Raw genomic sequence first — 13,119 nt, 5'->3', positions numbered from 1 at the left:
GCCTCTGACGTCTTGGGTGTCATCACATCAACATCTAGAGACTCTGCATTTAGTAATGTTGTCCAACAACTGCTGATCTGCATTAGAAACTGCAGACATTTTGGAGTCATTGACCGTAAACTATGAAATAAACATAAAGAGACCTGCACAATGACGCGAGTCTGAAAGATAAAAATGAAGCTGTATCTTCGCTGTCATCGTTTAAAAAAAGTAATTCAAAATATCATGTCCAGCCAAGATTTGGAGTTTTTAAATCATCTGTTAACACCTTTATATTGCATTTACTATATTGTATATCATGGAATTTTAATTTCTTTTAAATTTGTGGACAACGATTTGTACCTTTATATTTTTTGTTTCTATTTTTTTTTTGTATTTCTTTTTCTTTCTCTCTTCTTTAAAGTTTAATTTAACTTTACATTTGGAGACTTTATATTTTTGCTTTATATAGATAGAGGTATTTCATAAGCCTTTCCCGACTTCCATCTCTCCTGCACAATAATTAACCATTTTTATACCATTTTAATGTTTTCTGTCTTCAAATCAAATCAGAAGCTAAAGTTTCAGCAGGATAATGATCCTGAGCACTTTTTTAAAAACAAACAAACAAAAAAAACATGTCCACCAAGACGAAATGAAGAATGTGTATTTATCTGGTAAAAACCTAGATCTGATTGAAATGTTTTTGCATGATAGAGGGTTTTCACAAATTCTATCGGATCAACAGCAAAGACTCGTGGACAATGAGGCTAAATTAAGTTAAATATATCTTATCTGAGTCCATAGAGTCCACTGAAAAAAATGCCCGAAAAAATAAAAACAAAAAACAAGCTGCATGCACCACTACGCACCACTAGGTGTAGTTTTTACGATTTTATTTTAAATCTAATGTTATTTTGTGGTGGCCGCACTAACCTTTAAACACAGCCCACAGACTGTAGCGTCTGTTAATTACAATTAACTTCATCACCCAGTTTGTCAAGTGTTCTTCAGGTTCATTAATGATGTTAATAAGGAAGCCCGCATGGGACAATACTGTTGACGTGTGGAGAATTCTGGGTGATTACCAGAGTCCTCATCCCACGTGCGGCGCACTCTCTGGAGGTGAGTGGGCAGCTCGGCCTCGGCCTCAGCCACCACCACCTGACCAGAGCAGCCCGGAGGAGGAGATATGTCTGGACACAACACCGCACGTTTTCAGGGTGGGGTTTCATTTAAAGGGAAGCGTCAAGTCAGAGGAGAAGAGCGCACCGGAACAACCCGAGGATCCCTGGGTCCTGCCTTCAGAATAAAAGCGGAGGCTGTGCCGATGGTTTGCAAGTAACAAAAAAAGTGCAATTAAAAGTGGAGATTGTTATTTAATTGCTGTGAGTTAAACACAAAATAAAATTTGTTTTTGAATTCAATTCAACAAAAACTAAGCATGGAAAAAATATATAATCTATTGCAATACATATTAAAATTCTACTATAATTATTAAGGGTTCTTCATGTGCAATAACGTGCAAGATCTCCACTGTGCATAGTGAAATTATTCTTATTTACGAAGACAAAATAAAATAAAACTGAAATCCTTTCACTGCATTTGACCCACCTGTTCATGCACATACTACTACACTATGTGCACTTGGTGCATCAATAAGAATATGCATTGATGTATAATATAACATAATATCTCACCTCATTTTCTACTACTGCTTATCCTCACTACAGTGGCGGGGGTTATAATATAATATAATATAATATAATATAATATAATATAATATAATATAATATAATATAATATTGTTATTTAATTTAATTTCTAAATTTAACTTTATTTTTTCCTCAATCCAGAATGTTTGTTTTTGTGTCGGTTTTTTTATCTTGTTTTATTCTTTTGAGAGAGACATGGTTTTTAGATTTTTTTGTATTTTTCTGTATGCAGAAACTCGTGGAAACTGAGTAAAAAACCTTGAAAAATAGTGTAAAGCAAAAAAAAAAATGTAAAGAATTCCCATGTTACGAACAAATGTACAAGGGCATATAATATAATATAATATAATATAATATAATATAATATAATATAATATAATATAATATAATATAATATAATATTAGTTGTTGTGAGCACTGAGCTTGGTGTTTTATTGTGAAAGTCCCGTCCGGAAGGACCCCCTCGTTCTCCTCCTCTGTGCGTCGGCGTCGTCCGGATCTGATCAGGAGACTTCGGCTCCGCTCGGAGAAACAGCACCGCACTGTATGGTGGAGAATCATTTTACCATTTTTACCTTTTTCTGGGGACCGGCTGTATGATTAAGCTACAATCTTCAATGAGTAAGCATATCCCAGTAAGTGGCATGCTATTTTCATGTTTTGCAGCGGCTGCCATTTTGTGTCTTCGTTTTCCATTTCCTCGGCTCGTGCTGTAAAAATCAGGACCACCGCTTTCTTCGGGCGAAATCACGGCCTGCTCGCCCCAAACCGGGGCTAACACCCCCCCGCGACGGTGCCTCTCGTCTCTCACCCACATAATTTAACGTGAAAAAACACTAAACTCGCTCGCGTTTGGCCTTTTTACTCGAGCGGAATGAGAGGTGAGATGTTCGTAGGTAGGTGGTTAAGATGCGCATCTGCTCGGTCTTGGTTCCGGCTAAGCACTCGGAAGTCGGTTAACAGCGACGCATTTTTTTCTTTTCTTATCTAGAATAAGGTAAAAAAGTAATAATCATTTTTTGATTTAATGTCCCACGCTGGCTACCTGCGCGGAGGCGTAAAGGGAGCGTCGTGTTTGGCACCTGAAGGCGGCGTGGAGCGCGCTCCGTGGCGCGGCTCCTGACAGGCCGCTGGTGTGAAATGATGGCGCCCGGTGTTTCAGCATCATCCGCAACACAAAGGACACTCACGGAGCCTGGAAACGGAGAAACTTTCACGTGTTCACGCCGCTCCTTCCATCCCATCACGCTCAATCATGTCAATCTCCTCGATCTCCACCTCCTCTTTAGTCGTTTAACAGGAACCGGATATATTTTAGCTGCGATTTAATTGTTTTTTTTTTGTTTTTTTTTCTTATCCAGCCGGAAAATAGCGGATTAATACTTGAAGAGCTTATGTTGTTTAAGCAGGAAGGAAATCAACCCTTTAAATAAATGAGGTGACACTTCCCTCTATAATGTATAAAAAAAAATAAAAAAAAAACAGAACTAGTAGAAACCTTAATGTTAGCGTCAGATAAATAATAATACTAATAATAATAAAGAGGAGGGTGGATGTTAAATCCCAGCTGAAGGCCCTCATCCTTCTCTGATATGACCTAGATGTCAGAAATGACACATCCTTTCTTTTGTACACCGGCAGCCATTAGGTAAGATGTTACACAGCACTGCAGTGTGACTTTATATAACACTGGACCAGGTGGAGGTTTTTATTTATTGCACTCCATCTATTACATCTACAGCCGTGGACGTGACCGATGCACGCGTTAAAACGTTTTAGCTTCACGTGATTCAATCCTGTATGTTCTCCCTGAGCTTCCGCTGTGGTCGGTTTCCCTTTCAGGTGATTTGTAAAGTCGGTGTCAAATGTTGAAACTGGAACGTGGATCTGTATCAGGACTAAATACACCAACAGATACAACCGATGTTTTAGTGGGTTGACTAATCTCTGAGGCAACATGTCGGTGTGTAATGACGGGAAACACGCAAGAGATCACACCCTGAACCTCCTGAGACCACAGCTTTAGTTTGCTGTGCGTTTTTTTTCCAATGTATTTTGGGATTAGTACGGAGCGTAAAAAACAAAGCGCCGTCTCTGAACAGGAAGTAGTTTTTTTTGAAAAGAACGACGTCCTTCTGTGTGGACGCTGGGATTATTTCATTATTTTTGTTAATACAATAAAGTCACCATCGTGCGTAAGTATAAAACTATTTATTTCAATACCTGAACGTGGCTTCGCAAAGACAGAAATATAAACAATGAAATCCTAATATCTTCAACCTCAACTTGTATTTGCTAATTAGCGTCGTTGTAGCTCGTTACTAGAAACGTTAATAAATAAACGACACAAATAAATAAGTTTCAACTGTAAAAACTTGATGAGATTTTGAACCTTGTCCACGTTTGTCCTGTGCTTGGCTGTAGAATGAATCCTGACGTGTTTGTACCACAAAAGACAAAAGGTGTCCACTTATGAGGACGACAGGTCTAAATGAGGCAGAATAAGCTGCCACAAACCTGTCCCCATATGAGGACCTCAGGTCTCAGAAGGTTAAAATCTATAACGGCTGTTAACTGCCTTAAGACCTTAATTGGGTTAAAGTTGTATCAATTAATGTTAATTAATTAATAGTGCGAGGCGTCACTGAGTTCCTGAATCGATTCAATACGGTCCCAGTCTGGTCTTAAATCAAGAAAATTACCTCCCATGGCAACACACACAGGCTTTTATTATCTTAATTAATCTTATGGGACTGTCGTCGTTAATGTAGCGAGGAGTAGTAAAGGAATAAGGGCTAGCTAAACATTGAATAAAAAATGATAATAATAATGTATATTTATAAAAAAAACACTAGTAGCACTTTAATATAGAACATATAAGGAGTCCCTACTTAATCTGCCATCGGAAAACTATGCATTAAAACATAAGAAGAAGGGGCATGGTTATGGTTTATGGCTGACCTATATTCAAAAACTACAAAAGATCGGGATGAATGAAGCTACCGATACCGATCATTTTGATTGAAAGTATAAAAATATGTAACCGTCTGTACATATAAAACAAAGAAGTAATGACAATAAACCACAACAACGATAAAAAATAACAAAAACGCAGCTCATTTGTTCATAAACGAGTAGGAAAACGTAAACACTCTCTATTTTTAATTATTCTTTAGTTTGTATTAGGGCCGAACGATATGGACAAAATTTCATATCTCGATATTCATGCCAGATATCTCGATATCGATACGATACCATATGACTACGGGTTCAGTGAAAACCAGGAATTCTTCAGAAAAATAAAAACATCATAATACAAACAAAATGTGGAAAGTGCAGTTTTATTTTTAAAAACTCACTACCAGTCATCATCATTAACATAAATTACGAATAAATAACTTACGTACACACGTATTACGCGATGGTGTTGTTTCAGGTGGTGAAACGTGTTTGTTGTGCTACTTCGCTTCGTCGCAATTTTTGCTAATCACGACCTGCACAACACCTCACTCCGGTTAACGTCGTCCTTTTTGAATCCATAATTCTCCACCGCCACCAGCCGCATCATCTTCCGCACTCATTTTCTTTCTGTCTTTTTAATTTCCCTGCTGTGTCTGTGGTGTGTGTCTTTCCGTCCTTCATATGTTTTGTCATTGGTTGGCTTCAGCTGTCGATCCACCGCAAGCATGAAGTACGGTTTGTGGTTGGCTGGCCTCAGCGTTGCTTTCAAGGGCAATCGTAAAAATGATGTTTGTTGTGACTGCCAGAGCTGTACATGCAGGGCGAGTGTGTGGAGGGGAAATCTGTATCGTTGCTTTTTCAATAATAATATCTCGATACAGATACGTTAACGATATATCGTTCAGCCCTAGTTTGTATCTTCATTTTTTTATCCTCCTGAGACCCTGCGTCCACGCATGGGGACATTTCAGCAGATCCACAGGACAAAAGTGGATAAAAATCTCATCAAATTTTACAATTGAACCTCATTTATTTAGGCTTACTAACTTTTGTAGTTTGACACAAATTGAACAAATTGTGTCCATGGTAATGAGCTACAGCTAATTAGCTCGTTAGTTAGCTAAAGTACTCATTTGAGGACGTCGGGACTTTATTTTTTGTAATTTTTGCTTTTGCACAGGTATTGAAATAAACGGTTTACTCTTTTGTTACACGTTAGTGATTTTATTATAATACCATAAAATAATCCCCATGTTTTTCATTTATTTATTTATTTATTTCCTGTTCTAAGATGTTTTTATCTTAGTTTTTACACGTCTTTGATCCTAATAATCACAAATGCCTTGGAGAAATTAAAAATGCATAGCCAACAAAAGCTAAATATATAACATTAATGCGTTACATTGATATCTTTCTGTCATATATATATATATATATATATATATATTTAATTCCAAGGTTAGTGTTGGAGATTATTAGAACGTCTTCCACCATCAAACTAAAGTCCACCGTCCGAGAATAGAAATACCAGAGAAATTTTTCACTGTTTCTAAACCGTGACCTCCACATAGATCAACCCTTTGATGTGTTTAACAAAGCGAAAGGTAAGAATGTATCTAAAAGCCGGTTGTTCTGTGTCCTGCAGCAGTTCTGTGGTGTTCTGGGTCACACATTTATGGAGTTTCTGAAGGGCAGTGGGGACTACTGCCAGGCTCAGCACGCTGCCTATGCAGACGAGTGAACGGCCAAACTCGCCATCGATCCGACGCACTTGAGCCACAGGAGGGACCCCGGGAAGTTGGCAGGACCGGGACGCCTCCCAGAACCAGCGATAAGTCGGCCTGGATGGGGTAACTCCACCCGCTGCACACTGCCCCCGTCGGCTTCCGCCTGGCCAGAATTAAGGTGGAACCAGCCTTGTTTTTGTTTTGTTTTTTCCTCCTCCTCCTCCTTTTCTTTTGCTCCAAAAGAGAGGGTTTTGAGTTACTTCCTTTCCACCTGTCCGCCTCCATTCGGCTGCCAACTCCCCAAATTTCCCCGTTTTTTTCCTTTGTTTTTCTAACCTCGCCGACCTCGAAGAAGACCGGAGGATTTTCTCTTTTTTTTTTTCTCTCTTCCTGGGTTCCTCAGATCCCGTTGGACATTTGTGTTTGACATTCCCTCCGAGTTTAACTAAGTGTTTACATTCACTCTGTGGAAGACATTTGGGTTTTCGTTTCTCGTTTCTCGTTTCGTTTCGCGTCGTCACGATGGCTCGTATGAACAGACCGGCCCCCGTAGAGATCACCTACAAAAACATGAGGTTCCTCATCACCCACAATCCCACCAACGCCACCCTGAACAAGTTCATCGAGGTGAGTGTTTTCAGCGCGTGGTCTCTGGAACCGTGTGTCCTCACGTGACGATTACGAGCAGCCTGAGAAATACTTTTGAAAATGGCAGCTGGGTCAGAGGACAAACGGTTACAGAGAATGAACGAACGACATCCGTGAAAGAGGTGATTCCTTCATGAAACGTGTTTGCGTTCAAATCAAATATCAGTCTAGTCGCTCTCTGTGTGTGTGTGTGTTTTCCTGTTGTGGTGGTCGTTCTTGTTAATCCTGCGACTTTTCCAGGAGCTGAAGAAATACGGAGTCACCACCGTCGTGAGGGTTTGTGAGGCCACATATGACGCCACTCTGGTGGTGAAGGAGGGCATCCAGGTTCTGGTGAGTTCTTCGAAGTCTAGACCGTAAACTGGAGCAGGGACGGGCAACTCAAAGAACCTTTAACCACATCACGTATGACAACAGTGCTGTTTTGAATAAGACCCAAATATGGACATTTTTACTGGACCAACAAACATTCATGCTCAAATGAAAACGAAGGGGTTTGAACAAGTAAACGAAAAATAGGGTTTAACCTATATACTTAATAATAACCTCATACTTAAATGTTTTCTCCAAGTGCAAAGGCCTTTCATAAATAAACATGACTATTCGAAGATGGAAACTGATGCACAGGAAACCAACATAAACTGCAAGATCCCGTTTTTACAATTTGAAGATGAGTGTTTTTTCTGCAGAGCCTCACTCATAGTGAGTCTTAGTGAGGAAAGTTTCTCTCTTAATGAGAAACTTGTGGTTTTGTCTGTTGGCGATCGACCACCAGTAATTACAGTTATCGCCACCTGCTGGCCCGGAGGTTTTCCTCGCTGATGGATGCGCTAGTGACTGTTAGGGACGATTAGGTGAAATGTTTTTATAGTTTTCAAAAATGAATCCAGGGTGCCACCAGTTACGGACTGGAGAAAAAAAGTGGACGCCATGATGACTCCCACATTCACAGCTCGGATATTATAAAAAAAAAAGTAAATTGAAATAAATGTTATCAAGATGAAATGAAGAAACAGTTACAGTTTCATTTATTTTGACATATTTATTCATATTTAAACATATTTAAACGTTATGTTTGTGATGTTAATAGTAACGTGACTGGCTACCGTAATAACTGTAGTCTGCGTGCAATGTTTTTTTTGTTTTTTTTTGTCATTCATAAAAAGGTAAAATTGGGGACATTTTCAGGGACAGCTTTAGCCGGGGGACAGGTCATTCAAAACGGGGACTGTCCCCAGAAATCAGAGACGTCTGGTCACCCTAAAAAAAAACAAAAAAGCAAATAAAACAACCAACATGGCGCCCCCATTTTTTCTCTTTCTGCCGCTTCATTTTTCAGACATTTCCACCTTCATCACACCTTCACAGTGACACCATGTGAGTTTAGAAGCTACATTTAAAATGATCCGGTCTGAAACAGTGTGATCACAATGAAAAAAAATACCCAGACGTACATGTAACCTGAGGCTGTTTCATGTCTAGCAGGAGGTTTATGTCCCAAACTTACAGTTTTCTTTCTTTAGACTTAAATTAAAATCAGGGACAGACTAATGCAGCAGATGTTAATTTCTCTATTTACTGATTAATTCATGATTCCTACATTAACAAAGTAATGCATCATCAAGTCACGGCAGTGGAACAAATGCACGACTCATCACGAGCCGTGTTTTAGCTTTTTCGTTCTCTAAACAGAAACATTTACACGGTAACAGCGCGAACACGCGCGTCAAACGTAGACGTAGAGGAAAGAGGAGCTCCACAGGTGTTCCTCCCCCTACAACAACATTTTTCTTCCCTCGCCGCCGGTTCAGCCCTCACACGTCTTTTGTTTTGGTTTCCAAGAAACTGGGGCCCGTGACCTCATTTCCCTCTTCCTCCCCGCTCCAGGATTGGCCGTTCGACGACGGGGCCCCTCCCTCCAACCAGATCGTGGACGATTGGCTGAACCTCCTGAAGCTGAAGTTCAGGGAGGAGCCCGGCTGCTGCGTCGCTGTCCACTGTGTGGCCGGGCTGGGGAGGTGAGCGCTCGCTGCGAACGCACAAACCTCTGAGGGACCTGGACCCACAAACGTGGCCTCGGGTCGCACAAGATTTAATAGAGACGCCTCAGACTTTTTATTTCTTTATGTGTCGTGTGCACAGAGACGAGATGTTCTTAGTGGTTTACTGTTAAATATGTGTTTTACATAAAGCTGCTACACATATTGTGATGTTCAGTTGTGACAATTTACCAAACTTATTTCTTTCACCTCTGTGTCGTGAATGCTGTGATATCAGAAGTCTGACATTTCCGGGTTTTCGTGAAGGCATCATCCGTATTAACTGAAACTGAATTAGAAGGTTAAATTGAATAATTACTCAATGCCTTAATTAGCTTAGTTAATTAGTTATTAATTAGCCCTGTTATGTGTTTTGCTTGTGAAGGTCTTGCAGGTGTTTTATCCTACTACTCAGACCACGTTGGAGGTTAAAAGAGTTAAACATGTTGTTGAGGCAGGTTTGAAGTTAAACTACTAAAGAATAAGAACGTGAAGCAAAGTGAGTCTGTGCTTCCCTCTCATTTTGTTTTAAACGAGGACGTGGAGTCGCTGCTCAGTTCACGCAGTTGTTTCATTTACAGATACTTTTCTTTCCAAACAACATTTTACCTCCAGTTGTTTTTTGTCTAGTTATCTAGTCATCCGTCTTTCTGGTCTGGTGCAGAGTCGGAGCGTTTCAGGTCGTGGTGTAGATCTCGCTCACGCGGACTAATCTCATTGCTTGGTCTTGTGAGTCACGGGATTCACGCTGATATTTCCAACCTCCCGAGAAGAGAACGCAGGAAATGTGGCTGCAGGCGATCAAATCGAGATCGATTTAAAATCTTTTCTTTGTTTTTTTTAACTATTCTGAGGAAGGTTTTTACAAAGAGGGGCTTTAAATAAAGAACGATGCATGAATGAATTGTCGTGTTTCTCCTGCAGAGCTCCTGTTCTGGTGGCACTCGCCTTGATTGAATGTGGGATGAAATATGAAGATGCTGTCCAGTTCATTCGACAGTAAGTTCATTACTTTATAATAAAAGTCTTTCGTTTATTTATTTAGTTAGTTAGTTATTTCGTTAGGGCCTTTACTGCTTTAATTTAAAAAGTGAAATCAGTCCCTGTGTTTATTTTTTTTGCCTCTAGCCTTGAGATTACCCTGCGTGTTAGTGAGTCAGAAGCAGGATAACGTGGCGGTAGATGAAGCAGAGGGAGGATGAGTCACAGCTGTAAATAGTTGAGGAATCAGCGGCTGAGATCAGAGTGATTCAGCAGGAGGAGCGGAGGCAGCTCCAGTCCCTCGTGTGTCATCACTCCGAAGGTTTCTCCGGGGCCCACATGTTTGGCTTCCAGACGATCTGATTCTCACAGAAAGCGCCAGTGATTTGACATTCGGTGCAGAACGGTCGCATGTGGGAGCGACGTGGGGAAAGTCTTCGTCTGACTGATAATGTGATTTGTGTCTCGACCCGACGCAAAGTAGAGACACATGACGGTTACAGAATAAGAGTTTATTTCATTACAAAAAAAGAATAAAAAAGGAGAGACATGCAGAGCCCACAATGCCCTTTATTCACCCCCCCCCATGACATCCACATAGATGTAAATCCTCTATACTTTCATCTTTATACTCATTTCCTTACATTTCTTCTTTGCTTTCACTTCTTTTTCAATACAAAATAACAGAAACTGAATAGATACATGATTTATTGTGTTTATTTTAGTTTAAATGTGCTTCTCCGTTTTGACAGTGGTTATTATATATTACTTTTCTTAATTTTGTTTTAAATTGATGTGTCAAGTGTGTTCCATCTTAATTTCGTTGCTGTGTACAATCACTATAAAGGAATATAACTCAGTTCAGTATGTTAGTACAGTCTATAGCAGTAGTAGGGACCCCCCCATATACTTTATTATCATCATTTTGCATTCAATATTAAGCTATTCAACTAACACACAGGTTCAAATATTCATGTTTCTATTTCAAACATGTGCAATAGTCATGTGAGAGATGAAGAAAGTAGTTGTCAGATTCAAGTTTTAACTTTAAACGGAGCTAAATGTAGAAGTGACGGTGAATCACTGATCTGCTTTGGCCTCAGTATTTGGCTGATGGGAGCGAGCTGCACTCAGGCCTCGTGATTGGCTCAGCAGCGATAGGGGGCGGGGCCTACTGTGCACAGGAGGCTTAGATTGACAGGTCCAGTGCGGCGCTCGCTCTGTGTGAAACGAGACAGTTCCTGTATGACTGAATGAGCGGAGGTGGAGTCATAATTGATGAAATAACCCCGTGGTCTCGTTTCGCTTGTGAACCTTTACCTTTATTCTTCCAGGAAGCGTCGAGGAGCGTTCAACAGCAAGCAGCTCTTCTACCTGGAGAAATATCGTCCAAAGATGCGCCTGCGCTTCAAAGATTCCAACGGCCATCGCAATAACTGCTGCATCCAGTAGAGCCAAACCCTGAGCCACGCCACGCCAACCCCCCACCACCCACAACAACAACAACAACAACAACAACAACAACAGAAGAGTTCAACTTAACCTCGCTAGCTTATCACCTGGCAGGCTTGTTTTCTTGTTTTTATTTTCTTCATTGTGTTGAAGTATTTTTCTTTGAATAACCATGCTCCGTAATGTCCCCCTTCCCTGTCCAGGTCCAAAAAAATCAAGTGTCAAAAAAATAAAAATAAATAAATAAAAAGAAGAAGAATCATGTGAACCCAGCTTTCTCTTGATGTGCCCAAAACAAAATAAAATAATTTAAAAAAAAAAATGATAATAATAATTAGGAAGGGCAGCGTTGAGTTGTGTATTATTGTAAGATGTTGGATTTACTGTTTTCTGCAAGTGCAGCCCAAAGAATTGGATTGGCCAGTGCATTTACCTTACCTGAGAATGTGTTTAAAAAGTAGTAGGTTTTTATTTTATTTTATTTTATTTCTTGTTTTGTTTTTGTTTTTTTGTTTAAGTTCATGTGAGCAATTATATACCCTGTTCAATTGTAGGGCTCTCCGTTTCAGTACTGAATAGAAAAGGGTTATGCCTTCCTTCAAATCAGATGGATCATCCATAAATGCCTTACAATCGAAGTGGAACAAAGGCAATCGAGGTGGGAGTTGTCTCCCGCTGGCATTTGGAAAAAGGTTTCATTTTTCTACTTGGAACAAAGTAAAGAGAGAAGAGAGAGATGGAAAAAAAAAAAAGAAACTGTTGCCTTTGTCTTGTGCAGGAAGTCTTACACACACTTATGCCCTTTCAGTAACTATTTTTAATATAAATGCTTAATTGTTGCAATATTTGTCAATTGAAAGTCTAGGAACTCATACTTTTTTCTTTTCCTTCTGTTTACTAATTAACTGCCATGTCCAAAATGTGATCTTCTGTCTTCTTTTCCAGTTTATTTTATTTTATTTTATTTTTATTTTTATTTTGTTTTGCTTCAAACTGGATTTCCAGCGTCTGCGATATTTTGTATGCCTTTTTATTTGATGTCTGTAACTTAAGACTTGGATACTTGATGATTTTATGTATTTGAAATGTGTACTATTATTATTATTATTATTATTATTATTAGGTTGGCTATTTATACTATCAATGGATGTGTGATTTAGTACAGTGAGCGACAAAGTTGTACCTGTTCACCAACTTGTGAGAGTTCATTAAATGATACACTGAAAACCAACAAACATGGTTGTTGACGAGTGGTTATTTCCTGGTTCATTTTCTCTTAGGTTTATGAATATTGTTTAGGTGTCAAACTATCTCCTAAATGTATATTTACAGTTTTGATTTAATACGATTTTGCGTTTTTTTATCGGCAAAAGAAACGGATAAGAAAAAACAATTGACGTTTAATTTCTTTTTGGTGAATAAAAGCCGGGGAAAAAAGCTGTGTCATCTCCTTTTCTAAATGCAAGCAAAATTAAATTAAGTGTAAAGATGTAAGAAGTACGAATTTGGTCTGATTTGTCTGATCTACATCGTGGTTTGGAAGTCAGTCATACTTTAATTCTGTGGATTCACACAAACAAAATTGTGCAAAAAGTTGCAGTTCATCGAGTGGCCACT

General features: G+C 39.4%; 1 protein-coding gene across 3 annotated transcripts; it reads left to right on the top strand.

Moving 5' to 3' along the window:
- Positions 1-2,160: 2,160 nt before the first annotated feature.
- Positions 2,161-12,737, top strand: ptp4a1 (protein tyrosine phosphatase 4A1). Of its 3 annotated transcripts, none has more exons than XM_047577862.1 (6): positions 2,161-2,329; positions 6,301-7,009; positions 7,271-7,363; positions 8,918-9,048; positions 9,994-10,068; positions 11,385-12,737. In XM_047577862.1, exons 2-6 carry the CDS (start codon positions 6,905-6,907, stop codon positions 11,500-11,502), a joined length of 522 nt encoding a protein of 173 aa, XP_047433818.1. In that variant the 5' UTR covers positions 2,161-2,329; positions 6,301-6,904; the 3' UTR covers positions 11,503-12,737. The 3 variants fall into 3 exon arrangements, with proteins under 3 accessions (XP_047433818.1, XP_047433819.1, XP_047433820.1); XM_047577863.1 differs by having other exon boundaries at positions 2,167-2,315; XM_047577864.1 differs by having other exon boundaries at positions 2,178-2,329; positions 6,304-7,009.
- Positions 12,738-13,119: the final 382 nt, after the last annotated feature.

Source organism: Mugil cephalus, chromosome 2 (genome assembly GCF_022458985.1).
Source record: "Mugil cephalus isolate CIBA_MC_2020 chromosome 2, CIBA_Mcephalus_1.1, whole genome shotgun sequence".
In the NCBI taxonomy this organism is placed as follows: domain Eukaryota; kingdom Metazoa; phylum Chordata; class Actinopteri; order Mugiliformes; family Mugilidae; genus Mugil; species Mugil cephalus.
Note: the sequence above shows the minus strand (reverse complement) of the source record. Positions and strands in the feature narration are given on the sequence as shown.